At 37.0% G+C, this 27,680-nt stretch overlaps 1 protein-coding gene across 3 annotated transcripts in view; it reads left to right on the top strand.

The window, feature by feature from the left end:
* GLI2 (GLI family zinc finger 2) overlaps positions 1–27,680 on the top strand; it is a 395,398-nt gene that overhangs the window by 86,486 nt on the left and 281,232 nt on the right. Inside the window, exons 1-2 of one of the 3 annotated variants that reach the window (XM_051985725.1) lie at positions 11,130–11,593; positions 16,619–16,802. In XM_051985725.1, coding sequence (XP_051841685.1) covers positions 16,652–16,802 — 151 coding nt within the window. In that variant the 5' untranslated portion in view covers positions 11,130–11,593; positions 16,619–16,651. Of the gene's footprint in view, positions 1–11,129; positions 11,594–16,618; positions 16,803–27,680 lie in introns of those variants that run through there. The other 2 variants (XM_051985726.1, XM_051985727.1) reach the window with 2 other exon arrangements.

Here is a 27,680-nt window from a genome sequence, read left to right as displayed (position 1 = left end):
AAGAAAGGGTAAGAGTCTCCAATATCATGTAGAAAATTTTTTCTCTTTTCATACATCAAATTCTGCTAGGCTTAAGTTGTTAAGTTGTTTTAGGTCACACTGAGCAGCAGGTAGAACTGAGAGGTGGAAAAAAATCATGGGGAAGAAGGTGGGAAGACTGTTTTAATAGTTAACAGTTTGACTCTGTGGAGTACAGTTCTCTTTGGATGGATTTCATAGCATAGGTGGCCTTGTCTGATACTCATATTTGTATTAATTTTATGTTTAGGCAGTGTAGGGGTAATGTGATTAGAAGAGTGTTGGGGTAACTTCTCTGCCCAGGCATACTTCTTCTTGGCCAGTAACTGATCCTTAAAATGTTCCCCTTTCGAGATTATTCTTTAGGGTTAAGGCATTGATTACATCTCTGTTAAAAAGTCAAGTATTCCTGAGAAATGGAATTTATTGAACATTATCATTTATCCATACCTTAAGATGAAGTATTTTATCAGATAATTTCCTAGTGATAGCTCCCTGAGCTGGATGATAGGCCTTCATAATAGGGAGACAGCAGGAAAAAAAGATTCAGAGCTTGGGACTTTGCATAGGGGAGACTGGCTTAGGAAACAGGTCTCACACAGTCCTAGGTGGCATGAACATGTCCAACCACCAGATTGGATTAAAAGGGGAACAAAGAAGATAATGTCATCTCCCCTCCCTGGTTTTATGGTGAACCAATTTTGTCTGGGTCATTGGGATTTAGATCTGGAAAGGAATTTTGATATTGTTTAGTCCAACGCTCCTGTTTATGTAAAAAGATTCATAGAGATGGAGATAGAAAGACTGCTCTGATGTCTTGCTGACCATGTGAAGATTGCCTTTCATTGAATGTGCCCAAAGAGTTATTAAGTACAAAGCCAAGTGGGATCCAGAATTTACATTACTATAGCACACTATCTCTAGACTGGATTTGGCAGTATAAGCTCATAGGTCCCCAAATAGTATAAATAATAAATTCTTTCTTGAAGTGGTTGCATTATTTGAACTTGCAGTGCATATTTCTGAGGGGCTGGGCTTGGTAACCATAGTGTATATAATTATAACTTTGAATTGTGTAAGTCTGATTACTTCAAGAGATTCATTATTTTCATTAATTGGGACTTAGATGGGATGGACTGTGTAAAGGAGAAGGACTGTGGTAGCATTAAACCCTAGAGATCACTGAAACTTGCTGTCTATGGACCAGAACAGGAAGAGTGTTTATTTAAGAGGAAATACTGGAGATGACTACTGGCTGAAGACTCTTCAAATGAATAGATGAGGGCTAGAGAGAGAGAGAGATAAAGATGGAGACAAAGAGCAGAAGCAGAAGCCACCAAAGTTTCTGGGACTGGGATAGTGACATGGTCATTGTAGTTAGGAGCTCCTGAATATTTTCTTCCTCATCTTAAAGTTTGTGTTTTAGACCAGGGAGAGACAGCTTGGACAGGAAGTTTGTATTTCTCTTTTGGTTTATCTCTGTGAGGCTGTGATTTTGTATTTGAATCTGGACACAGGTTACACCACTGGGGGAATCTGGGTAGTAATGAGCTGTGTCCCAGATTCAGCCTAGAGTATGAGATCTTTCTGTGTTCTCAATCCCATGTCTTACAGATGTCCCTGGGGTAATCAGGGACTGCAAAATGTAGAACTGCAAAGAAAGGAGAGGAAAGAAAGGAAATTTTGCTCATTTTCGATTAGGTTTTTTTTTTTTTTTTTGGTGGGGAGGGGAGGTAGGGGGGAGTACAACAGAATAAGGTGGGCCTTAGTGCATTTCCAGTAAGACAGGCCTAGGAGTTCAGTGCTGTTAAGAAACAACCTGATGATAGAAAGTCCAGGCATAGAGAGTAAAAACAGGGACAGAAAATATGGGAGATATGAGTAGGAGAGTTGGTAGCCTAGATTCGCTTGAGAATAGAATATGGAGAACATTCATTATGAGGAAGCCTTGGAAGGATAGGATGATATTCAATTCAGCAAACATTTATTTATCAAGTGCTGCGTAAGTCATTATGCTAGTGCTTTAATGATACAAAGATGAAATAAGGAGTGAGTTCTGCCCTTGATACACTCTACTATACTAACACATTTGCATCAACAAATAGAATATGAGGAAGGATGGGCTATGGACCAAAAAAAAAAAAAAGAGTTTCACACAAAGTACTAGAAGGACATCTTAGAAGGCATGGAGTATGTTCCACTGAGGAAAGCCTCCTGGAAAAATTGTCTCAATTAAGATTAGAAGGAAGAGAAAAACTTCTATAGGAAGGAATGTGACCAGAGTATACCCTTGGTGTACAGAATGGTCTGTGTGAACTTGTAGGGGCTGGATGGGGAAACAGCTAATAGCTAAATTTGTTTGGAACATAAGTTTATGAAGGAAAATAAAGAGAAATAGTGATGAAAAAATAATTCAGACACAGTTTGTGGAGGGCCTTAAATATTAGGTTAAAGAGTTTGAACTTTGTGCTCCAGATTTTTGGTTTAAAGTGTGGGTTGTGGCCTGACCTCAAGAGGTGTTTGATCAGTTTGAGAGTGGGTCATCTGTATTTTATTCTCCTCCAATAGCCCACTGTATGCTTGTCACAGCACAAATATTCTGCCCTCTTCCCTTAGGGCATTTAAAATCCAGTATCCTTAACAGCTGTGTTCCCTATCATCCAGCCTCCCCACATTCTGGTCCTCATCTTAGTTTGTGGCTGTGGTAAAGCATTGCAGAGTAACTGTTTTCTAAGGCAGTGACCAGTGAGTTAGCTGCATCCTTCAACACATACATGCTTTTAGTTTTAATTTAGTGTTTTTCCCCCTGGTTAAAAAAAAAAAAAAAAGTGAGTAGCGAAAAAAGAGCAGACATGCTTGGGTTACAATGTGTATCACCAATATCATTCCACTATCTTTCCAACTTTCAATACAGCCAAAGTAATTCTTTGGGAGGAGAGTGTGTATCTTTAAACACTGTCATTACTAAAAGAGATAAGAACACATCAGTGAATTGGGTACGACACTAAGAACAAACAAAAAACTAAACTAAATCAAACCCCACCAAAACCCAAACTACAAAATCAACAAATCGATTCCCCTCAAATAAAAATGAAAATTCTATTGAATTGGCAAATAAAACTAGAAACTTTTAATTTTGGAGGGGAGAGAGGGAATTATAAAATAGGCTATTAGCTAATTTGACAAAAAGAAATCAAAACTAAATTATCAAAATAAAAGATGTAAAAGGTGAATTCACAACAAATGAAATAAAAATTATTAGAAATTGTTTTGTTTAATTATATGCCAAAAAAAGAATAAATATAATACATGAATATTTACAAAATATAATATCTCAGTATTAACAGTTAACAATAAATGATTTAAATAATCCATACCACAGGAAAAGACATATTATAAGCCAAAAAGATTTGTCTTTCAAAGAAAAACAAAACAACCCAGGACTAGATGAGTTTACAAGTTAATTGTATCAAACATTTAAAGAGCACTAAACTCTAATATTACATAAACTTATTGCAAAAATAGGGAGAAAGCATTCTACCAAACTCCTTCTATGTAACAACAATAGCCTTAAATAGCCAAACCCTAGAGAGAAATAGAGAAAGTGTAGACCAACAATTTTAATGAATTTCATGTAAAGCTATTGCAGAAATATTTTAAAAGTGATTACAGTAATGTATCAACAATATTGTAGACTGTTATCAAATTGGGTTTAAACCAAGTATATAGGGTTCATTAAATAGGAGGAAAAGTTTAGATACCATATTATTAACAAGCCCCATATAAATAATTTGATTATATTAATTGATTTTTTAAAAAATCTTTTGACAAAATATATAATGCTAAATAATTTGAAATACAAAATATTTTTAAAATTCAAGAATAAATGAACCTTTTCTTAATATGGTAGGCAGTACTTATCTAAAAACAAGAAATAGTACTTGTAATAGGGAAATTCTAGAAGGTTTTCCCATAAGATTGGAATAAAACAAGGATGTCTGTTCTCATCACTATTAGTTGTACATAAAACATGTTTATGTTTGTCAAAATTTGATGAATTTTTTCATTAAAAAGAATAAAAATCAAAGCAATGAGATCTTAAACTAATGTGGTGGCAGCATGAGTAGAGAGAAAGAGTTATGGTAAGTGAAATAATAGAATGATATTTGGAAATTTAAAAGGCAAAGTTTCACATCTGGGTGACTGGAAGGAAATCAACAGAAACAAGAAAAATTTGGGGAAAAAACATGTTTAGGTAAAACACAATGACTTCATTTCAGAATATATTGAGGTTGAATTACATGTAGGATATCCACATGAAGATAACTGGCAGAAAGTTGGAGGTATGGGAGTGGAGTCAGAGGTCCAATTGAAAAGACTCAGATATTGTTAGAGAAATGGTATCACAAAAAAGCTAAGTTGAAAGAAAGAGAATACCTGTTGTAGTAAAACAATGTTATTACATTGTTTTAGACACTGAATTTGAGCTGTAGACAGAATCAAAGTTGAAGTATCCTCACTGATGTAAGTCTCAAGAGAGAGGTCTAGTTGGTCTGGAGCTTAAGAGGGAAGATGGAAATTCAGAAATCATCTAGATAGAAGTGATAGTTGAAGTCATGGGATTTAATGAAATTGTCAAAGGATATTAAAGAGAGAGAAGACTAAGAATGGAGCTTGAAAAACACCTTAAAGTATCTGAAAGTGAATGAAGAACCAGTGTATAAGCTTGAGAAAGAGAGTGTACAGAGGCATGAGGACAACCAGGAGCATTGAGTGTGTGGTTTCACAGAATCCAGGGGAAGAGAGGTTTTAAAAGGAGGGCATGGTTAACAGTGTCACATACTGCAGAAAGCTGACAGAGTATGAAGAGTTCAAAAAGATTTTAAGAATGTTGTGAAGAGAAAGTTGATAATGCAGTTTGAATAGCATGTTAGATAAGAGAAATAAAATTTTTAATGCTTTGATGATGAATAAGGGAAGAGGAAGTGGAGCATTGAATCTAAGCCCCTTTTTTCCCAAGAATTGTCAAGGTGTAAAGAGAGAGTAAATTTTTGCATAGGGTATAGGAAAGACTTTTTTGCAGAACTGAAGAAAATTGAGGTCAATTTGTAGGCATCTGGGAAGGAGTCAATGTGAGGGAGACAAAGTGCAGGAGAAAGAAAGATTGCTAGAATGAGTTCTTGCAAGAGATAGGTGGATATAAGATCAAGTGCATAAGTAAAGGAATTGGAAATGAAATCTGACACCAAATTTTCTGAGTAGGGGAGGTCTATAGTCAGATGACTTCGGTATTCTTAGTGAATTAGAAAGTTGTAGGAATCAACTTTGGTGCTAAGTATGGAAATTAGATGTGAGAATACAGTTAAGAGATTTGTAAAAAAAAGAAACAAAAATTGTGTCAATGAGAGTAGACTAGGAGGATTTTAGAGTTGAGGGCTCAACTGAAGTTATACACCATAAATTTATGGCAGATGACAATATTTTCATGCCATGATTTTTCTTTAGAGATGCTCTTTTTTTGTTTGTTAACACTATCATTTGTATATATGTCATAGCCTGATATGAGACTGTAAGCTCCACCAGGGCAAGGACTGTGTCTTATCCAGACTTTATCTTTCCTAGACCTTAGACCACATTTTGGCAGCCTCAGAAGTAGAAGCAGAGAAATTAGATGACGATAGTTATTTAAGAACTAGCAAATTGGGAACGTATGACTCTAGAGAGAAAGAGATGTAAGCTTCAAGTATTCTGGGGCAGTGGCCAGCAATTTTGTGAAAGGATGGATATACTGGAGGAAAAGAAAGGTACAATCAAGCAGGGAATCCCTAGTGAAAGAAAATAATCGAGTAGCTTCTACCATATCACATTTCTTTTTCAAGTGCTTTGAAAGCCATTCTTTTTATAATATAGCCCTCTAAGATAAGAAGTCAGGTATGTATTATACCTATTTAGCAGGTAGGGAAAATAGAGGAAAAGTAACTAATACTGTTCAACAAGCAAGTCAATGGTAGAGTATGAAAGCTATATCCTTTGAGGCTCCCAACTCCCAGGGGGCTTTCCATCTTCTAATCCTGCCTCCAAAGTCACAAGGTCATTAACCACAAGCTAGTGGAAGAGGGCCAGGGGACTTTGGGAAGAGCTGACAGAGCTTGTGCATTAGGGAAGGGGTCCCAAAAGAGCAGAGAGTGAGGGACATGGGGGCATGAAATGGCACACATAATATAAACTACTATGGAAAGTAGGCTAGGGTGCTTTTTCTTTGTCAATTCTGAAGCCTAGGAAGACAGGATCAAGCTTGGAGCTTTTTCTTTCCCCCTTAATAGGATGTCCACACACGTACATATATACCACACATATCCATGCATACATATACAAACATACATATGCATACAACATTCAGATATGTGTGTGAGAGAGAGAGAAGACAGAAAAAGAGAGAGGAGAGAGAGAGAGAGAGAGAGAGAGAGAGAGAGAGAGAGAGAGAGAGAGAGAGAGAGAGAGAATGAATAAATAGGTGAAAGACTAGTAATTTGTTCTTTGAGCCTTGTTTGTAGAGTGAAGAGAGGCCCCAGCTATTAGCTGTTCTTTCTTGGAGAAACTTCCTTTTTTTTTTTTTTTTAAAGTTAAAATGTTTTTAATAAATTAACTCAGAGCACAAGAGGAAAAATACTTTGAAAAGATATGAGCTCACAGGAAGAAAGAATTACAAAGGAAACTAACAACTTTGAACAAGATGTATAAAACCTTGCACAAACATCAAACTCCCTGAACATTGTTTTTTGTTGTTCAGTAGTACCGTGACTCCATTTTGGAGTTTTCTTGGCAAAGATCTTGAGGTGATTTGTCATTTCCTTCTAGAAGAAACGTTCTTACTGTGATCAACCTACACTAGTCTCTTTCATGATCTAAATTCACCATGGGTATGTGCTGCTGCTAAACCAATTCCCGACCCCAGGAAATGTGGCTAAAGGAACAATTTGCCCAAGAAATAGTTTCCTGTATATTAGGTTCTTAGCTCTAAAGCCATAAAGGACCTCAGAAGCCATCAAGTCCAATGTCATCATTTTACAAATGAGAAAACTGAGGCCATTGGAAAAGTTAAATGATTTATCCTAGGACACACAAGTAGTTAGCATCAAAATCAGGATTTGAAGCCAGGACCTCTGACTTTAAAGTGAGTGCAGAGTGGGGGAGATGGAGTTCAAAATTGTATGTGGAAACTTATTTCCATATGGTCCCTACTAAAGAAGATAGAACCTGTTTTTGATCTTAAATATTTTCCTAGACATGAATATAATCACAAAATCTCAATCATTTCAGTTAAATTCAATAAACATTTATTAAGTATGGAAAGTATTATATTAGGAGGCTTAGACTTTGCTTAAATATTCTAATTTTGTTGGAAGTGCATTTGAAGATGCTCTTGTTACATATGAAGAAACTGAGTCACCAAGGAGTAAATCACTTGACTCAAGACCACAAAATAAGGAGATAAAACAAGCATTCTGGTCTTAAGGACTCAGACTTCTAATTATAATTATAAAGAGGTTAAAATTAATGCTATAATATGTTGCCTTTATAATGTACTGAGAATTTTCACATTTAATATCTCTTTTGCTTTTCTTTCATTTAAAAAAAGTGTTTTAAACAAACATTTATTTTCTTTCCCTTTCATGTTATCTCCTTCTCCCATCATTGGGGAAAAGGGGGGGGGGAGGGGAAGGAAAAAAATCCTTTTAACAGATAATATTAGCTAGCATTCATATAGGGCTTTAAGGTTCTCAAAATGCTTTTAAAGATATTATCTCATTTGCTCCTCACCACCACCTTGGAGCTATTATTACCCCCTTTTACAGAATGTAAATCTGAGAGAAATTACTAACTTTCCCAGAGTCACACAGCAAGGGGGTTAAAACAGGATTCAAACTCTTGTCTTACGATTGTATTTGCTGCATCACTGAGTGACCAATTATGCACAATCAAACAAAACAAATCCTTTTTTTTGGGGGGGGGCATCTTGGTAAGTAAAGTATGCAACGTAGTATAATGATAATTATAATCCTTATTATAATTACAATTAGAGCTGAGGTCTGAGTTCTCAAGATATATATGTTATCATCTGCCCTCTAGAATTGTGCTTGGTCATTGGATAAATTAGAGCTCTTTCTAATTTGATTCTCATAGATTCTGTGAATTACATTTTAGGCTAGATGTTGCTACATTCATCTTTACAGATGAGACACTATTCACTTGTTGGTATGGCATATGTTTTTGATTGGAAGGGGTTCAATGTTGTTGTTTGGTTATTTTCAATTGTGTTTAGCTCCGTATGACTCTGAGTGGGGTTTTATAGCAGAGATATTCAAGTGGTTTGCTATTCCCTTCTCTAGTTAATTTTGCTCAGGGTCACATAGCTACTAAGTACCTGAGGCCAGATTTGAATTTAGGAAGATGAGTCTTCCTGACTCCAGGCTCAGCATTCTACCCACTATGTCACCTAGCTGCTAAAGTCAGAGGACTTGAGTTCAAATCCCACCTTTAATATTTAATACTTTTTGACTTTGGACAAATCACATAAGTTGTCAGCCTCACAAACAATTAGATGGAATAGGAACTATATTAATAGCATTGTAGAAGGATAATTGAATCATAGAACTTAGAGTCATAAGATTTGTAGAGAATGAAGTATACCATATATTTGTATCTCACTTTAAGCCAACCTGTTATATGAAAACTAGATTATACAACCAGATAGAACCATAATCCTAGAACTGGAAGAGAACTTAAAGATCATTGGTGTCAACTCCCTCATTTTATAGTTAAGAAAGATGAGACCCAGATGGAAGTCAAGTTACTTGCCTAAAATCACATATATAGTTAAATCTAGAAATCAAACCTAGATCTTCAGACTTCATATCTAGAACTTGAATATTAAACCTCAAGTATTTGCTTTACAAATGGATTCTTCACCAAAGAATTTCCTTCAAATAACTGTATCTCAATTGCATTCAAAGTAGAATTTACTTTTTTTTTTTTACTTTACACATAATTGTTCAAAGATCCATATTTCACTTGCAAACAGATTAAGCATGTATGTTTGTTATGAAGGGAACTGAGTCAAATTTATTTATTAAAAAAAAAAGTAAAAGCCATGCCCCCAATTGATAAATGATCAAAAGATATGAACTGTGCTCAAAGGGCTATAAAATCATGCATGTTCTTTGACCTAACAATACCAATACTAGGCATGAATCCCAAAAGAGATTTTTTTTTTTTTAAGGAAAAGGACTTATATGTACAAAACTAGTTTTAGCAGTTCTCAAGGAAAAAAATGGAAACTGAGGAATAGCCATCAATTTGGAAATAAATTGCAGTAGGTGATTATGATAAAATATTACTATTCTATGGAAATGATGAGCACGATGTTCTCAGGAAAACTTGGAAAGTCCTCCATGAACTCAAGCAAAGTAATAGTAATGTTATGAGATGATGAGTTGTGAATGACTTGACTAGTCTCAGCAATGCAATGATCCACAACTATTCTGAAGGACTTATAATAAAAAATTCTTTCCATACCCAGAGAAAAACTGATTGTGTTTGAATACAGATTGAAGCATAAAAAAGCATGTGTGTTTGTATGTGATGATGCCTAGATGTATATTTATCAAATCTAGAAGTTGACACAGAGATAGAGAGCGAAAGACAGGCAGAAGAGAGAGACAGAGAGAGGAGGAGACACACAGAGAGAAAATAGTCGATGTACAAGCAATGGGCAAGGCAAGGTTGGAAAATAAAAGATGAAAGGATGGCATGATGGGCCACCAATAACTAAATTCAGATGGGGAGATGGTATCTTATCTAAGAAGACATATTGAACTGGGAGAATGGTATGTTAATCCTTTGACTCCCTAATTAGATTAATTCAGAATAGTTGGGTGTCTGGGATTTTAAATTCTATGATAATTCCTATTGTGCTTCTCAGATCTGTATTTCTTTCTTTTAACTGTAATCATAGAATTTTAGAGCTGGAAGGGGGAACCTTAAAATTTTCTGAGCTAATCCAACTCTTCCTTTGACAATATCGATTTTCTATAATATTCTCAAGGTCACAAAACTAAAATAACACCCAGCCAGGGTAGGCACTGTTTTTCCTTCTTCTCTTTCCTTGGTGATTTGTTGCTGTTCCTCTTTTTTCCCTCTTCCCCAGTTACTTTTCTAGGTTTTCCTCAGTTGGCAATTAAAAAAAAAAAAGTACCAGTAAAGTGCTTTTCCCAGTGTGTGTGGAATTTGTTTATTTCTGTCACTTCTGCTGATTAACAGTCCACATCCAAATCTCTCTTCTTTTGAAGCTTATCTGCAGGACCTGTGAGAAATGAAAATACAATAAACTCACACCTGGATCACAGTTCAAGGAATCTAAAAACCTAGGCTATACAATGTCCCTGGAGGGAACTAGCTTTAACATCAAAGGTCTGGGGTGTACAGTGTCCCCTGGAGGGAACCAGACTTAATATCTCCCTTTCTCCCCTTCTCCAAATAGCTTCTTAATAGACACAGAGAAATCCCTGTTTACTAGGGGATAGAGGAATTTCAGTCAAAGAAGCTTCAGCTAGTGAAAGTGGCCCTGAACCTCTTCCCTGTTTACCCAGAAATTGTGTTAATCCCCTTAATTCCTGCAATTTAAACTGTCTCTCCTCCAGTCACTTCTCACCTCTCTGGGATTTGGAAGAATTGTTGAATCAAAGGGAAGGGTAAGGAAGGAGAAAGTGAGAGGTTTAGGGATCAGTCTGGATTGCAACTAGGGAAGATTCCTGAGAGAATCCCATATGGTGCAATATTGTAATGACTTTCATTAGCCATTGAATAAACCCATACATTTAGCCCAGAACTGAGTCAAATGCTAAACTAGAATAAAAATGGATGTCTTTGGGCTGCATAGTGACTAAAACCACAAATTAACATTATGTAAGTTGTAGAGTGTTTTTTATTTATTTTGTTAATCACTTTCCAATTACATTTTAATCTAGTTCTGTTTGCAGCAGCCCTGGGGGCAGTGACTTTGACACCTTAGAGATTCACCCAGCCAACTTTTTTTTTTTTTTTTTTTTTTTTTTTAAACGCTTCAAAGGTGAAGTAGAGAAAAGCTAAGTCACTTGCCTGAGGTCACACAGCCTTCAGTTGTCAGAGCCCTGATTTCCATTGTAGTATCCTTTCTAAAGCACCATATATCAGAAGGGTGACTCAGAAAAAATTCATGCAATTATTCAAAATAAGTCATCAACATCAATATATATATATATGGCTCAGGTAGCATGGTGTAATGAAAAAGTGGGCTCTGAAGTCAGAAGAACTAAAGGATCCCGTAGATCCTGGATGTATTTCTTACTATTTGTGTCATTTTGGATAAGGCACTTCACTGCTCTGAAGGCAGTAGACAGCCATTGATTTTCATTTATTTATTTGTTTGTTTGTTTGTTTTAGCAGAGGATGAAGTGACTAGAGCTGTGAATTCCAAAAAAAAAAGAAAAAAGAAAAAAGTTTTGTATAGCAGCATGAAAGATGGTGGAGGGCCTAGGTGAGTCTAGGGGTAGTTGGGGCTTGGAGGCTACTTGGGAGTCTATTTCAAATAGTCCGAGATAGTTCTATATTTTGCCATACTTTCATATATTGCTCATGGTGTTAGATTATTTTCTAGTAGTCTATCAACAAGCATTTATAAGGACCTACTATGACAGACACTAAACTAGGCTTAGAAATACAAGTGAAAAGAATAAAATAATCTTACATTTCATTTTTATAATTATATAAAAATCCTTTTCTTTTTCAAAATTTTTTAGTTTTCAACATTCATCTTGTGTTTCAAATTTTTTTCTCTCCCTCAACCCCTCCTTCCTCCCCTAGGCAACAAACAATTCAATATGGCTAAACATGTGCAATTCTTCTAGACATATTTCCATATTTGTCATGCTGAGCAAAAAAAAAAAAAAAAATCAGATCAAAAGAGGAGGGAAAACACAAGAAAGAAAAAAAAAATCCTAAGCAAACAAACAACAAAAAGGTGAAAATACTACGCTTTGACCCACATTCAGTCTCCATAGTTCTCTCTCTGGATGCAGATGACTCTTTCTATTCCAAATCTATTGGAATTGCCCTGAATCATCTCATTGTTGAAAAGAGTCAAGTCCATGACAATTGATCACATAATCTTCTTGTTGCTATGTACAATGTTCTCTAGCTTCTACTCATTTTACTCAACATCAGTTCATATAAGTCTTTCCAGGCTTTTCTGAAATCATTTTCTCATCATTTCTTATAGAACAATAATTTCCCATAACATTTATATACCATATATAACTTATTCAGCCATTCCCCAACTCCCCAACTGATGGACATCCAGTCAGTTTTCAGTTCACTACAAAACAAAAAAAAGTTATCACTACAAAAAGGGGGCTACTACCAACATTTTTGCACAAGCAGTTCATTCCCCCCTTTTCATGATCTCTTTGGGATAGTAGAGACTTAGTAGAGAAACTGCTGGATCAAAGGGTAAACACAGTTTTATAGAAGGGGTTACATTTCAAAGAGAGATACAAGTAAAAACATGTATATGGCATAAATATAAAATGAACAAATTCAAATAAATACAAAATAATGAAATACAAAGTAGAAATTAAAATTTGAAAACATAGTGCAAGTTACCTAGCCCATTTCCTTATTTTTACAGATAAAGAAGCTGAGGCCAGGAAGTAAATGACTAACCTGTGATCACGTTGCTAATAACTAAAAGAGCTGCGTTCTATAATAAAGGCATCTGACTCCAAATCAACTTTTATTTGTTCCACTATAGTGTGCTTTTCATTTCCTTTAAATTTTCCATAGTACATGGTACACTGTATGAAGCATATAGTAGAGGTCCAACAAACACTTGTTGAAAAACAAAAGAATAATTCTCTAAATTCTTTAGTTTTGAAAGCAAAGTATTCTGCCTTTCCAAAGTATCCCCCACCTCTTTCAGAATTTGTATTCTTTGTTCCAACCAGACATGTTTTTTTTTCACATAAAATTTCTTCTTGTCTTTGTTTTGCACTTATTATTCTCTATAAAGATCATGTTTTATGTTCCTTTCTTATGTGAGTCAAAAGTATAGAAGAATGCTATACACATTGGAAGGGACCGCATAAACAAATTCTTAAATATGTCAGGGAATGGTGACTATTTGGGAAACTTGCAAAATTCTTTTCACTGCAAATAATTATCTCCTATTTTGATTTTTGTGAAGGTTTGGATTTTCCTTAAAATGGGATCCACCTGATCAAAGCCATCAATAGGGTGGGATGGTTGAGTACCAACATCTATGAGTATACTTCCTCTCATGATGGTCTTCTAGCCATCGGAACCAATCTTAAGGTCCTTTGTTGGTCCCTATGCCTGTAGACATCTGAGAACCCCATCCCTCTCCCATTACCTGTCAGACATTACACTATGAAGGGCCTGAATCTTTCTGTCCCTCTTCTATGTCCTTTACATCCTCTTTTACCATCCAGAGAGTTGCCTGTCATGGTTATACCTGATTGAGGCAAAGCTTTTCTCTGCACAATCTTTCCCCAACTTCCTTGGCTCAGTGCTGAAATTCCTAATTATGATCCTGATTTTAATCCTACCTCTGTGAACCTCAGTTTAGTCATCTGTAAAATTATTGTTTTGGGATAGTTGACCTCTAAAATAGTTCTTGAAATAAGTCAATTGTAAAAAGGTTTATTAATTAGAACTTTATTTCAACTTTTCAGAAACATGGTTTCCATAGCAAGAAGCTCTTTTGTAAAATCTCCAGCAATGAATAGGTGCAAAAGTGTGTGGGAAAGGAGGAAGGAAGAAGGGAAAAAGAGAGACAGAGACATAGAGACAGAAGAGAGAGACATAGAGACAGACAGAGAGAAGGACAGAGAGAGATAAAGAAAAACAAAAGAGACAGAGACAGAGAGAGAGAGAGAGACATACAGGGAGATACACAGAGACAGGAAGAAAGAGAAGATAAAGAGTGAGAACAGACAGAGATAAGAGATAGAGAGACAAAGAGAGACAGATTCTTGAAAGGTTAGCTTTAACTCTAGTTTAGACCAAAGAAAACAAGAGAAACTCACTTTAAAGAGTCACACCAGGGTTTAGGTTTCACTGATTTGTTTGAATTTTTCATTCTTTAGACAGAAAGAACTTTAAATATTTGTGGAGACAGGGTAGGTTACTGCGAAGAGAAAAAAAAATACAACCAAAAGGAATCAAGAGGTCTATAACATGTCTGGAAATCTGAAATATTTGAGTATCTTTATAAGTCACATGAGTCTCATTTGCTATTTGCTCAATTCCTTGTTTTATCCTCTATGGTTAGTCTAAAAAGAGTTGAGTCTATTGCAGGAATTTGAAGACACTAAATTCTGGTGACTACCAGTGATTTCTGGATTTATTATATTGATGGAGGAGCAGAATGGTTTCTCCTTCCCTCCTCCCCCCCCCCTTTTTCTCTCCCCCTTCTAATTATCCTCCAATTTCCTTACCACATATGCAGTACACAATAGTGGGAAAAAAGTATTAGGGGAATCTTGAGCTGGGGTTTCCACTACTGGGCCTATCTCTGTTTGCTTGCAGGATCTTGAATTTATTTCATCCCACTTGGGCTCAATTTTCATATCTATATTAAATTAGGAGACTGATCTTGCAGCTCTAAAATTTTGTGATTCTATATCTTGGATTTGTAAAATTTCTCTCTTAGAATTACAATTAATTTGTTCCACTAAAGTTTGCTTTGTCAATAATTGGGGTCAAGGGATGGTTTTGTAGAGAGAGGAGATGGTTGAGGGAAGACCTCTGGACTGAAAGAGACCAGCTGTTTTTTTCTCTCCCAAAGGGAAAAAAATTAGAGGAAATTGGCTTACTTTTTGATTAGATATAGGAAAGAATTTCCTGACCATTAAGTACTTTTTAACATTGGAACTAGTGTCTGTGGGAGGCTATGATATTTCCTCATTTTTTTTCTTTGGAGGTCCTTGAGAAATTTAAAATAAAGTTCAACTATTTTGAGTGATCTAGGGCAGAGAAATGGATTACATGACTTCTTGAAGTCCTTTCTATCCAGGCAATATGACAAGACTTCTGGGTAATTTATATAACTCTGCCATAATGTAATATTCATAGTAATACCATCTCAGTAACTGGGTGTAGCTCCAGCTACATTCTTAAAAAAAAAAAAAAAAAAAAAGATAGAGCTTGGAATAGAAGGAATAGAAGGGAAAAAGAAGGCTAGGAGGTAAGGGACCTGAGTTCTAGTCCTGACCCTGCTAACAATAAGCTTTGTCAATAAGTTATGGGATGAAAAGAATTTTAATATTCAAATAGGTCAATTCTCCTATTTCATAGATAGGGAAATGGAGACTAAGAAGTTAAGTTTTTTCTAAGATCATGTATCCAGTAAGTGGCAGATCCCAAAAGATATCCAGGAGTCTAGGAGGAAAAACATTGGCTTTCAAAGTGGATGACTTGCTTCCAAATACTAGTTCTGTTATTTATCAGTTGTGTGACTGTGGGCAGTAGATCAATCCATTTATCAACAAACATTTATTAAGCACTCACTATTTGCTTGTCACAATGCTAGGCCATTTGGGGATACAAAGAAAAAATTTAGTTTCTCTGGGTCTCAGTTCTCTCTTTTAAAGTTGAAAATATTGGTCTAGTATGACCTGGGGATCCTCCCCCTCTTTCAGGAAGGATCCAAGAGATCAAAAGTTTTTATAACAACACAAAGATGCTTTAATTTCTAATATGGTAAATACTGATAGGTATATCCCATATAAATTAAAGTTCTCTGGGGAGTCCTCATTTTTTTAAGAATATAAAAATATCCTTAGACCAAAAATTTTGAAAACTTCTGATCTGGATACCTAAAGTCCTTTTCACTTGTGAATCTATGGCTTGCTGACTCCTAAGTCCAGTCTTCTTTCTACTCTGCCATGATGACTTCAAACTTTATATAGACCTCAGTTTCTTCATCTGTGAAATGAAGAGGTGTGGTTTCTATGACCCCTAGGATTCACTTTATGGTTCTTTAAATATATTTCTCTCTAAAGAAGCAGCAAGGAAACCTAAGAAACTCAAAAACAGTATCACCCAAAACGCTGATCTCTTTGAAGATTAGAGAGATTTAGCAGCAACATTCAACATTTATTTAGACACGAGCTTATTTATAAAATGTTATGGAGAAGGACAACAGAAAAATGTGAATGAAATTACCACACAAAACAGTAAAAGGCAATTTCAGAAGATGCTTCTGCATGGTATCCTAGTGCCACAGACTCAGAAACTTGGTAGTTGGGTCCTACAATCTCAGCTAAAAATGATGGTCCTATCCAGTCGGTGTTCCTGGGGTGGTTGTTCAAGACCCAATGGATCTGAGAAGTGATAATAATTGTAATTAACTAATGCTATCATCCCAGTGACAACGGAATGAAGTTAGTTACTTTAGAAACAATGAGGCTATAAATCTGGGTTAGGGTTTCATGGTTGGAGTTTTGGAGGCAACATGGCTAATCATTACTTTTCCCCCTTTTAGTCTTGACACAGAGAAATATGATGAGTGTCTAAGATGGAAACTTCCACCTCAACCACTGCTGCTGAGAAGAAAGAAGCCAAAAGTGCAATTCTGGAGGGGAATGGTTTTACCAGCACAGGAAAGAAAGCCTCTCCTTTAACTGTGGCAGCGGCGGCAGCAGCAGCAGCATCCACTGCCCAAGGAGGTACTTTATCCTTTGCACACTTGGAGAGCAGCAGGGGTGTTTTTCATTAGCCTGTTAGAATTTAATTAGAATGGTGGCAGATGTCATCAGGCCAGCATGCTGATTTTATTGAGAGAAAGAGAGGAGGAGGGCTCTGCTCTGGGGATTCCCAAGCACCCTGACTGACAGTCTGAGAATTTTCCCCCTTCATAGGAGGCCCATCTGTGATCTAAGAGAATTGGGCTGTTCCAAACTCCCAGTGGGGCTCTGGGACCTCAGAAGGTTGGGAGGGTGGAGGGCTGGGTGTGACACTCAGAGTTCAGTTTACTCCTGAGATGTTTTAGGGAGATCTATGTTTCTGTGCTTGCTGGCCAGCCTTTGACTGTTTTGGAAAGTAATTGTCTCCTACTTGTAATGAAAGGGTCAGGTATGGGATTCAGTATCCTTAGGTGAGTTTCAGGCCAAGCTAATTATAACAGAAGGACTATAAGAACCACAGCCTCTTACTTTACTGCCTAAAAGAGAAATACTCTATGGTTTCCACTTGTCGGTGCCAATATCCCTTTGGGAAAGTTTGGCGGCAGTTTGGAGACCTCCCCTTGTTTCTGGGTAAGTCCATCTGGAAGCCACAAAACTATTTCTGTTCTGTCAGGAATGGAAAGACCTAGATTGCTTCCACTCTCCCATTCATTTTGTCACGCTGAGACAGAAGAGATGCATTAAGAAGATTGCTTTAAAACGACCAAATAGTGGTCACGTGATTTAGGTTGCATGCTTTAAAGTGAAGTAGTCCCAGACAAATATTCCCTTCCCTCATCCATCACCTCCCCTACTTCCTGACACTTTGCTTGAAGAACAATAAGTTGAACTTGGTGTTGTGGGGGACTTGTGTGTGTGGAAAACCTTCAGAGGCTCTCAGTTGTGATAGCTTTCTTGTTGGAATACATGCATACATGTATATGTGTATTTTATGTGTATATGTTATATATAAACAAATAAATGTGTTTACATATATATATTTTTTTATTTAATTATTTATTAGAATGAGCAGAAGAAAAGAGGCTACTACAATTATAGAAAGTCAGCTTTGGAGAAAGGAAAACCTGATTTCAAGTCTTGTCACTGACACAAATTATCTGTATCAGGGATCCTCAAACTACACCCGTGGGCCAGATGCAGCAGCTGAGGATGATTATCCCCATCACCCAGGGCTATGAAGTTTCTTTATTTAAAGGCCCACAAAACAAAGTTTTTGTTTTTACTATAGTCCGGCCCTCCAATAGTCTGAGGGACAGTGAACTGGCCCCCTATTTAAAAAGTTTGAGGACTCCTGAATTCTGTATGATCCTTAGTAAGCTATTTAACCTCTTGGTGCTCCTGAAAGCTCTTTGACTGTAAGTGAAGCTACAGATCCACTTTCCTTCTTTTCTTTCAAAATAAAAGGGAAAAGAAACGCTAAGATAAATGTCTCATGCCAATAAATGATAGTTAGCTATAACTGACTCAGGACAGGGGGATATAAGTTAAAATTTCAAAACTGGAGAGAAAAACTTCTCAAAGGGTTCGCTCAAAACAGTTTTCTCCCTTGCCTGAAATGCTCCTTCATGCATCATGGTGTGGGGATTCTTAAAACTTGTGTCTTCATGGCTTACATATTCTTGCATCCCCTTTGTAACCCAGAACAGATTTATTTAGGTTATACAAGTTAAGTGCTATAGATGATAAAGACCTCCTACAGTGCTAGAGTTCTCCAGAAATAGGATAAAGGCAATGAAAAGTTGATGTTTTCCCATTTGACATCATCCATTAGTGGTCCTTGCTTATAACTAACTCTGGATCAGGGTATTTCTGATAAGACTGAATCCCTGTTTAAGTCACAGTCAAAGTACACATGAGATCTTTGGGCTGGATTCAGGTTAACCAAGGAAAAGACTTTTTGTGCATGTGAAGCAATTGGGGTTAAGTGATTTGCTCAGGGTCACACATCTGAAAAATACTAAGTGTCTGGGGCTGAATTTGAACTCAGGTCCTCCTGACTACAGGACTGGTGGTCTATTCTTTGTGCTATCTAGCTGTCCCAAGCAAAAGACTTTTAAGGGGGGAGGGAATAAAGCATTTTTGATACTAGATACTGTATTGTCACCATAGCCACATGTAGAATATGGACCAAGTGTGGAATGGAAAATAGAAAATATATAGGAGTTCTTGAATTAAATCATTGACCAGGGGAGAAATGTGTTTCCTCCCTTTCTGGAAATCCAATTGATGCCCTTGTATCTTGGCTGGCAGTGGTTCAAAGAATGGTTATACACTGGAATATTTATACATGTAATAAAAAGTTTACTTAGTGCTTGTTGTATCCAGACATTATAAGGTCTTAGGAAACTGTAATCTAATGAGAAACCATTAAATTACACAGACTTCATATATACATATGTGTACATATATAGATACCTATATTTATGCACATACATCTATCTCTATATCTATATATGTCTGGTTTGATAGATATGTATACATACATGTAGCTGCATTGTAACAAGTGTCATTGCAGTTGTACAAAATGGAATTTAGAAATCAGAGGAAATGTCTCTTTTGTAGGTTTTTGGGGGTGATGCAGAAAGACTTCAGGACAACATTCTTCTCAATGATGTTGAGGAGGGTGTAGAAGAAGCTGAACTTCTCAAGTTTGGAGAGATAAGAACTCTTATCTTTATTTTTCTGATAGGGATCAGAAAAGAAGAGAAACTAATATGTATAGACACTGAATGGCAGGTTCAAAAAGATCATAGAATATTATATTTAACTAAGTGCTATGAAACTTAACAGGGAAAAATGCAAAATTCCATGGTAAACTTAATTCAGTAGATTAGCTTCAAAGATATAGAATGTGAACAAATATATAAAATATGAAGGAAGTATGACTATATAGTAATTAGTAGGGAGAAGGTGTAGGAACTTTTGTAGAATGGACTGCAAGCTCAAGTTAGAGCTAATGTTGTCACTCTAACAGCCAAGCAAGATAATGTAATACTAATCAGCTCTGAGGGAGGAATAGTGTTCAGAACAAAGGAAGTAATAATTCCGCTGAATTCTGTCCTGGGCAGATGCAAGAATATAGACAAGCTGAAGTGTAACTAGAAGAGGACAACTAGGAAGGTAAGAGCTCTTGAGATCTTAGTATTTGATGATTAATTGAAGGAATTGTGAATGTTTAGCTTAGAGAAGAATAGACTTTGGTGGGGGGAGGGAGGGAGAATCTGATGTCTGCCTTCAAGAATTAGACAATTTGTTAAGGAGAGAAAGGATTTGATTTTTTTTCTGCTTGGGTAAGAAATGAGGGCAGGAAGCAAAACTTGAAGAGAAGCAGATTTGGATTCCATTTTAGGAAATGTTTCTAACAATGAAAGTTAACTCCAAATAGACCCCAAATAGGTTGGACTCTCTTGGGATGTTGGGGGTTCTCCCTTCCTGTTGATCTTCAAGGGGAGGTTGGATGACCACTTGTCATGGGTGTTTAAGGAAGTTTCCAGTTTGAGGATGCATTGGTTAAATAGCCTTTGAGGTTCCTTCTTATTCTGTGATGCTATGATTCCCAAGAGGTAAGTGATTGAGCTAGATTATGAAAGAAGAATAAGATTTTAATCCACAAAGATTCAGCAAGGAGTGTATTATAGGTGGATGAGACCTTTTGGGCAAAGGCAGGGAAATAGAGAGATGCCAGGTGTGTTTGAGAAATAGTGAGTAGATTAGTTTGGTTGGAGCATAGATTTCAAACATTTCGGAACAAGATACAGTAATTACTACTCTCTCTACAAGAGTGTGGATAATGTTTGCCTGGAGGCAGAGACTTGGACCAATCAATTTCCATGATTTCGATGTTAACCTTTTAGTGTCCCTTTGGTCCAATTTTTCTATGATTCGCAAATCTTCTGGTTTCTGCATTGTAGCACAGTTGATTTCTTCAAAGTGTATGACATTGTCTCCTACATTTGCATCAAGCTGTCTGCTTTAGAATGAATGATTTACAAGCCTAAGATTTCTTGTCTTATTATCAACCAGTCTAAAAGTCAGAAAGGGAGTGTTTGAAGATGTCAGGAGAGGTGTGATGAAAGTATTATGTAATGAGATATAAAGAGCAAATTCTACAATTCAGGCAGGAGAGATGTGTTAATAAACTTCTTTAAAATACTCAGAGGTATAGTATAGTAGACCCTACAACTAGGATAAACCTTTTGTGTAGGTGGCTTTCTACATGATGGCATCCTTTAAAGGAACACTGGACCAGGTCATCCTATCCCCACAAACTTCCTCCTCTGTCTGTCATTGAGCCTGACATTCAACTGTTCTTTCCTTTGTTCCTTTCTCCTATTAAATTGAAAATACCCCCTATGTGGGGTGGATTTTATCAGGGATTAGTTCAAAATTTAGTGTGATCATTTGGGTGAGGGTTGAATGTATTGCAAAGGTGACCATGTAGCTCATCCACTACGTAGTGCAGTTAGGATGCCCATATGAGATTGATCTAATTAATATAGAGAAGAAAAGCAGATGATTTGGAGAAGGGGTGTTCTCTATGGTGGGTTCTTGTTACAGTCATAGATTCTGCCTTTATTAACTCAAAGGAACAAAAGATCCTTAGATCCTTGCCAGCCATTATTTTCCTACATATAGGTTTCAACTTTGAAACAAAAAGTCTAAGCAATTATGTTCTCTTAAAACCTAAGTAACATATTTTCTCAGAGTGCCTCTTAAAATATAGCAACACTTCCTTGTATTTTTTAAATGGCTTTACATTTGTGATCTGTTTAGAGTCTCACAATATCACTGTGAAGCAGGTTGAAGAGCCTAATTGGCAAATGCAGATGAGGAAACTGAGGTACAGAGATTAAGGTTAAGAGACTTGCCTAAAGTTTCATAGCCAATCAGATAGTACCTGTGCTAAGAGTAGAACCTAATTTTCCCAAGCCTAGGAAAGGCTTACTCCTCCTGATCATTAATGTTTCCAACATACTTGAAAGTGCCAAACACACCAGAGTTCATTTTCCCTGGTAATGAAAATAAATATTAAAAGAATAAAGTGCTATTGAGTTTATAACTTAAAACATACATGTACACATCCACACATCCACACATCCACACATCCTAAAGTATCTGTTAAAAGTAACTCCTAAGAAGAAAGCTGGACAAAGCCCTCCATGGTAAGTATTTCCCCAGGCCTCCTCAGCTGCTGGTCCAACACTCTGGATTCCATAAATCCTTAAAAACACATTTTGACCCAAGGTTCTTTCCCCCTTTAATTTTAAAAATTGTGTAATTTTAAAGGCAATTTGATTCAGATGTTTCCCATTCGTTCATATAGAAACCATCCAAATGCTGTCGTGCTTTCACCCTGGAAAGGGGTTTCTTCTTGCCAAAGAGATTTTGGAAACTCTTTTTTATTGAATTCTGTGTCCCTCAGCTGGGAAAGGGAGAATTAGCTATTCCAAACTCCCAGGGTTAGGGATGATTCAAAACATTAAGGCTGTGAATTGGGGATGGAATCTTGACAAAATGAAGACTGCATTCTCTGTTCTCTGTGAATAAGACTCCCAGCAGAGAGATGGGACTTTAAATCCCAATCTCAAATGAAATTTTAGAAAGCACATCCTACAGATCTCAGATAGGTCCTCCCATGTGGATGGTTGATGGGGAGAAATATTCTCCTTGGTCCCCAGATCCAGAAGATGCTGATCAGGTGGTAGCTAAGTCTGCGAGGTCTGAAAATTGTTAGGGTTAGACACTAGAACAGAATTGTTTACACTGGGCAGTTGGTGGTAAGGTATAAGCTGAAGTGATTTTAGTACCTGTGGGTCTGCTATATGGCAGGATTAGTTGCATGGGAAATTGCTTAGGTTTGAGTCAAGAAGTGAGTCTGTTATTTGTACGTATAACTCAAATGAATCTGATGCTGTTTTCATAATGGCCTGTGCTTATTGATCCAAGTACATCATTTATTTGTCAGTGTGGAAATCGCCTGGTGAGATGATGACAATGGGTTGCAGTTGATGCCAAAGTATGTACAAATTCCCAGCTCTGTAAGTTGTCCCACCAGGGTGTTTAAAACTTGCTGTGCTATTTGCTTTTCCCTGAATAGTCCTAGATTCCAAGCCTTTCCTTAGTGTTTTCTGCTAGAGCTAAAAGTTTCTTTTTTTTTAAATACACTTTCTTTCAGGTTTTATTAGGTTGGAAACTATTCTTGGAACCATTTTTCTCCCTTAAGATTTTTTTTAAATCTTGCTTTGGCAAATGACCAATTCCTGTTATACTCTCTTGATAGGATTGGGGCTGTTGCTTCAAAAAGGTCTCACCTATCCACAGAAAATTGTATCAGTGCTTTCCTCATGACTACAATCCCAAAGGGAGTGCCTTGGTTTGAAATTATAAAAGCTCTTGTGTCTGGGATGATTGGAAACTTAGTGGATAATTTAAAAGTTTTAAAATGACTATTGCCTAGCTTATCAATCTCCTTCTAGTCTTCATGTTACTTCATGCTACTTCCCTCATGTCCCTCTACTGGTCAGGACTTCCACTAACTTCTCTGGCCAGACTCATCTCTCACAGGTTTCTTATGCCTTTCCCCCCCAGATCCTGGAATGCCTCTCCTTTCCAATCCAAATGATACTTACCCATCCTTCAAAATCCAGTCCAAGTTTTACTTTCCTCCTGAAATCCCTTACCTCTCTAGACTGGGATAATAGCACCAACCTTCCAGAAGTGTTTGAGGATAAAAGCAGATATTTGTAAAGTGCTTTGCAAACTTTAAAGCTATGTATAAAAGCAAGCTATTATTAGTTTTCTTTTCTCCATGATAAAGTGATCCCCAGATGCCCTGTTTTCTAATTCTCTCACCATGCTGGCCACTGTCCTCTACGTTATTCAAATACATTTTTTTGTGATAGATCGAGAATATGGAAATGATTGCAAGATTTGAGAATCTCAAACACTTAAGATACCAATGACTTAAAAAGTCTAAGGAAAATAATGACTTTTAGAGAGCCACTATTAACTTAAACTTCATTCAGGTAGACTAATGTCTCATTCATACAGATGAAAAAACTAAAGTTAGGACAGGTGAAGTCACTTTGCCCAAAGCCAAATAGCTTATTGTTAGCAAACAGTCTAAAACCTAGGTAACCTCACTCCTAGACCATTGCTTTTACTAGTTCCCCCATGGTAACTGCCCATGGTGACTAGAACTGGTGTGCTCCCCTACATTGACACCCCTTCCAGCCCAAACACCAACTTCCCAAATTGATGGTGTTTATGTTGGAAACATTTTTTCTGACGTCTGGTTCTGTCAAAACTAATTTTAGCATTTCTAAAGCTTGGTAAAAATACAGCCTCATTACTTTGATGTCAGAACATAGTTTACTATTAGTATATTCTGGGGTTTATCATTTTAGTCATGTTTAACACGGCTACACCAGGCATGCACTATTAAATCTGGCTTATTTTACATTCCTGTCCGGAATTATTTATTTGTAACAATTTCCTCTCTATCAAAAGACACAGCTAATGCTGCGTTTTAATGTGTTATTTACACACAAAATAACCTATTTACAACTCAGTATGCGCCGGAGGGAGAATAGATGGGGCCCAGCTCCCTCCGTTCTGTTATATCGGAGTTTAACAATCTGGATTGCTAATAGAACCATTTATCATGGGGTGGTAATTTATTTTATGTTAGTGGCCCAGGTCTCACTGCCTCTGATCTATGGAAATACTTTGTATATAATGAAGTCAAACAAGTCACTTGGCGTGAATGCGGGAAGTCCTGAGGTAGGCCAAGAGGAATTCCAAGGCTAGAGCATCTTTTCTACATAAATGGGTGGGCTTTATGAAAGGCACTAAACTTCACAGTTCTGGGATGTCCTGTCAGGGTCAAGAGTCAGTGCCAAGGGACTACTTTGGACAGAGGCAATAGAAAATCCATGAGACTTAGGTTAAAGCTTGATTTAGTTCAGCATTTCCTTGGGAGGCAGACACTGAGAGATACAAATGGGGCAAGGGATAACAGGGGATAAGACTCAGTGAATCCTGCTTACTCCTACCATAATTCATTTTGGTCAAGACCTTGCTAGTTCTTTTGAAGTGTTGGAGGATAGAGAGAATTAGCCAGTCAAGAAATGCTTACTATATATAAAGAAGGAAAGCTGGGAAAGGGTGAGATGGATGACCAGAAAAAATTTAATAGATGAGATAGGATTTGACATAAGGGTCATAGGATCATAAATTTAGAGCTGAAGGGTACACAAGGGGGCTTCTAATTTTGTGGAGGAAAAAGGGAGGCCTAGAATTGTTAAGCAGCTTGGCCAAAGCTTCCCATTGAGGAATTGACTTTAAAGTTTGGCTAGGAGGGCAGAGAGCATCAGAGAGGAGAGAAATCATGGAGCCAAGGTACAGAGGCACTCAGGTAAGACACTTAACTTCAGTTCCCTCATCTGTCAAATGCAGAGTTTGGAATAGATGGCGTCTGAGTTCCTTTCTAATCTTAAGTCTATAGTGTTTGGATTTTCTTGCAGGAGGGTGATCCCTCGATGCTTTTCAGTTTCTAACATTCATTTTGTACATACTATGTGCAAAGCACTGTATTAGGTATAAGGGGAAGCATTTTAATAAAATGTAGTCTTTGCCCTCTAAGAGAATATAGTTTGGTAGTATAATAGAATGTACATAAAGATAAGTATGATGACTTTGTAAAAAACCATATAAGTGAATCAGGGAAGCACAGATAAATATATACTAGGTGAGATCCTGGAAGAGAAAGTTCATTACTGACCCTCTCTAGGGGATTAGGTAAGACTTAGGAGGACAAGGCAGGTGGATGAGCTTTTAAAATATGTGTGTAGGAATTCAGTACATAAAAAAGATTTAGGATATTGCAGGCTTAGAAAACAATGAAAACAAAGGAGTGAAGGTTGCAAAGTTCAGGTCAGCTTTAGAGGAGAGACTATTCCAATTGGATAGAGCACAGAATATGTGGAAGGAACTGATGTGAAATCAAGATGGAAAGGTCATGTGGTGACATATGGAATAAGACCTTGAATACCAGGTGAAGACATTTGAACTTTACTAAGTAAGCAGTTTTGTGAGCAGAGGAGTGATACTATCAGATCCGTATATGTATGAGATGTTAATCCTCCTTATTTCCAGTCTCTTCCCTCTGAGATATCTTCAGTTTATCCTGTGTGTTTAGATTGTTTGTATATCGTTTTTGTATGCTCTTTCCCATTTTGGACTGTGAGCTCCCTGAGAGCAGGAGGGATTTTTTTTTTTTTTGCTTGTTTGCTTTATTTTGTTTTTCTTTGGATCCCCAGAGTTCAGCACAGTACCTAATAGAAAATTAATAAATGCTTACTGATTTGATTTGATTTGATTTGGCTTGAAGGCAGGGAAAGGGAAAGGTTAGGACCTGGTTCCACCACTATCTGTAGAAGAAATCATTGGAAAGAAATCTCCAAGAATTAGGTCCTAGCACTCATACTGTTTGGGTTCTCTTCTTATTTCCTTGCTTATTTCCCTGACTGGTTTATTGGGGTTTTCTCCCTCTATAGCAATACAGCAGCTTAGGGAAAATTTTCCTTTTTCTCCTGGGTGGTATAGTCATGGTTGGGACAGGAAGGAGAGAATTGCCAAAAATGGCTTGTGGGAAGGGATTTTTATCTTGGGAATGAAGCAGTTGGCTCTTGGAGCTCTGCATTAATCAGACATAACTGGGGTTTTGCCATTGCTTACTATAGGTGCAGAATTTCTCAAACTCTGTTTTTATGAGTAATCTGGAACTTTGAAACCACAAGAGGCAGCTAAACCTCCTAGATCAGATGAGGGATTCATTTGCAATGCCTTTTTTTTTCTCTTATTTTTGGGAAAATATATGTATTATTTTGTCTTGAAGAAAAGGAATGATCTGAAATGGGAGTTCTTAACCTTTTTGTGTCTGGGATCCTTTTAGCACTCTGATGAAGCCTATGAATCCCTTTTCAGAATAGTTTTAAAAATAACATGTAGGATCAAAAAAAAACAATTATATTGAAATAATTTTTCCTTATTCAAGTTCATAGTCTTTTGTCCCTGTAATCTTTCCACATATCCTTTGAAAATCTGATCTAGAAGAGACCTCTTAAGTCCTTTGAGTGACCCAGGAAGACCCATGATCTGACCTTATACCTATGGGCTGCTGAGAGCATTGAATCTGCAGTTGGAATACCTGCAGTACAATTCTGGTTTATTTACTTAACCTTGGGCAATTCCCTTGAGACCGCCAGCAAATCTTTCTGCTTTGAACCTCGGTTTCTTCATTTGTTTTAAAAAGTGGAATTGGACTTTGATTTGTATGGTCCCTTTCAGCTCTATATTCCATGATCCTAAGGTGGTATCATCTATGGGTAAACCCATTGTACTTCAAAATATCTCCTTCACTCAGGGGTCTCCATGCTACTATTTGGCAATAAAGTCTTTTTTTTTTAAGCACAGCCTCTTAAGGTTCCTTTTTTGATACTCTAGATACTCTAGAAAGGAAGGATATACTAAAAAGATGAGAAAGAGCCCCTAAAAGAGAGATGGAAAGGACCAAAGATAAACGGTTGGTTTTATTTTGTCAAAGGCTGGCCCCACAAATACCTTTGTGCCTACCTGTGTCTCAAGCCTTCTTCCTCCTGCTGGGGAAGGCATGGTCTTTTCACTGACTAGCCTTGTGTACAATTTGACCAAGATGAGAATTCACTGGAGTGAATCCCCTTATCTCTAGTGATGTTGGGCAAATTATTCACTCTTTAGGCATTTATTAAGTACCTTCTATGTCTCAGGTTGGCAGCTAGGTGGCTCCGTGAATAGAGAGCTAGGACTGGAATCAAACTC

Source organism: Antechinus flavipes, chromosome 3 (assembly GCF_016432865.1).
Source record: "Antechinus flavipes isolate AdamAnt ecotype Samford, QLD, Australia chromosome 3, AdamAnt_v2, whole genome shotgun sequence".
Lineage (NCBI taxonomy): Eukaryota > Metazoa > Chordata > Mammalia > Dasyuromorphia > Dasyuridae > Antechinus > Antechinus flavipes.
The sequence above is the reverse complement of the archived record's forward strand: the minus strand, read 5'-3'. Positions and strand labels throughout refer to the sequence as shown.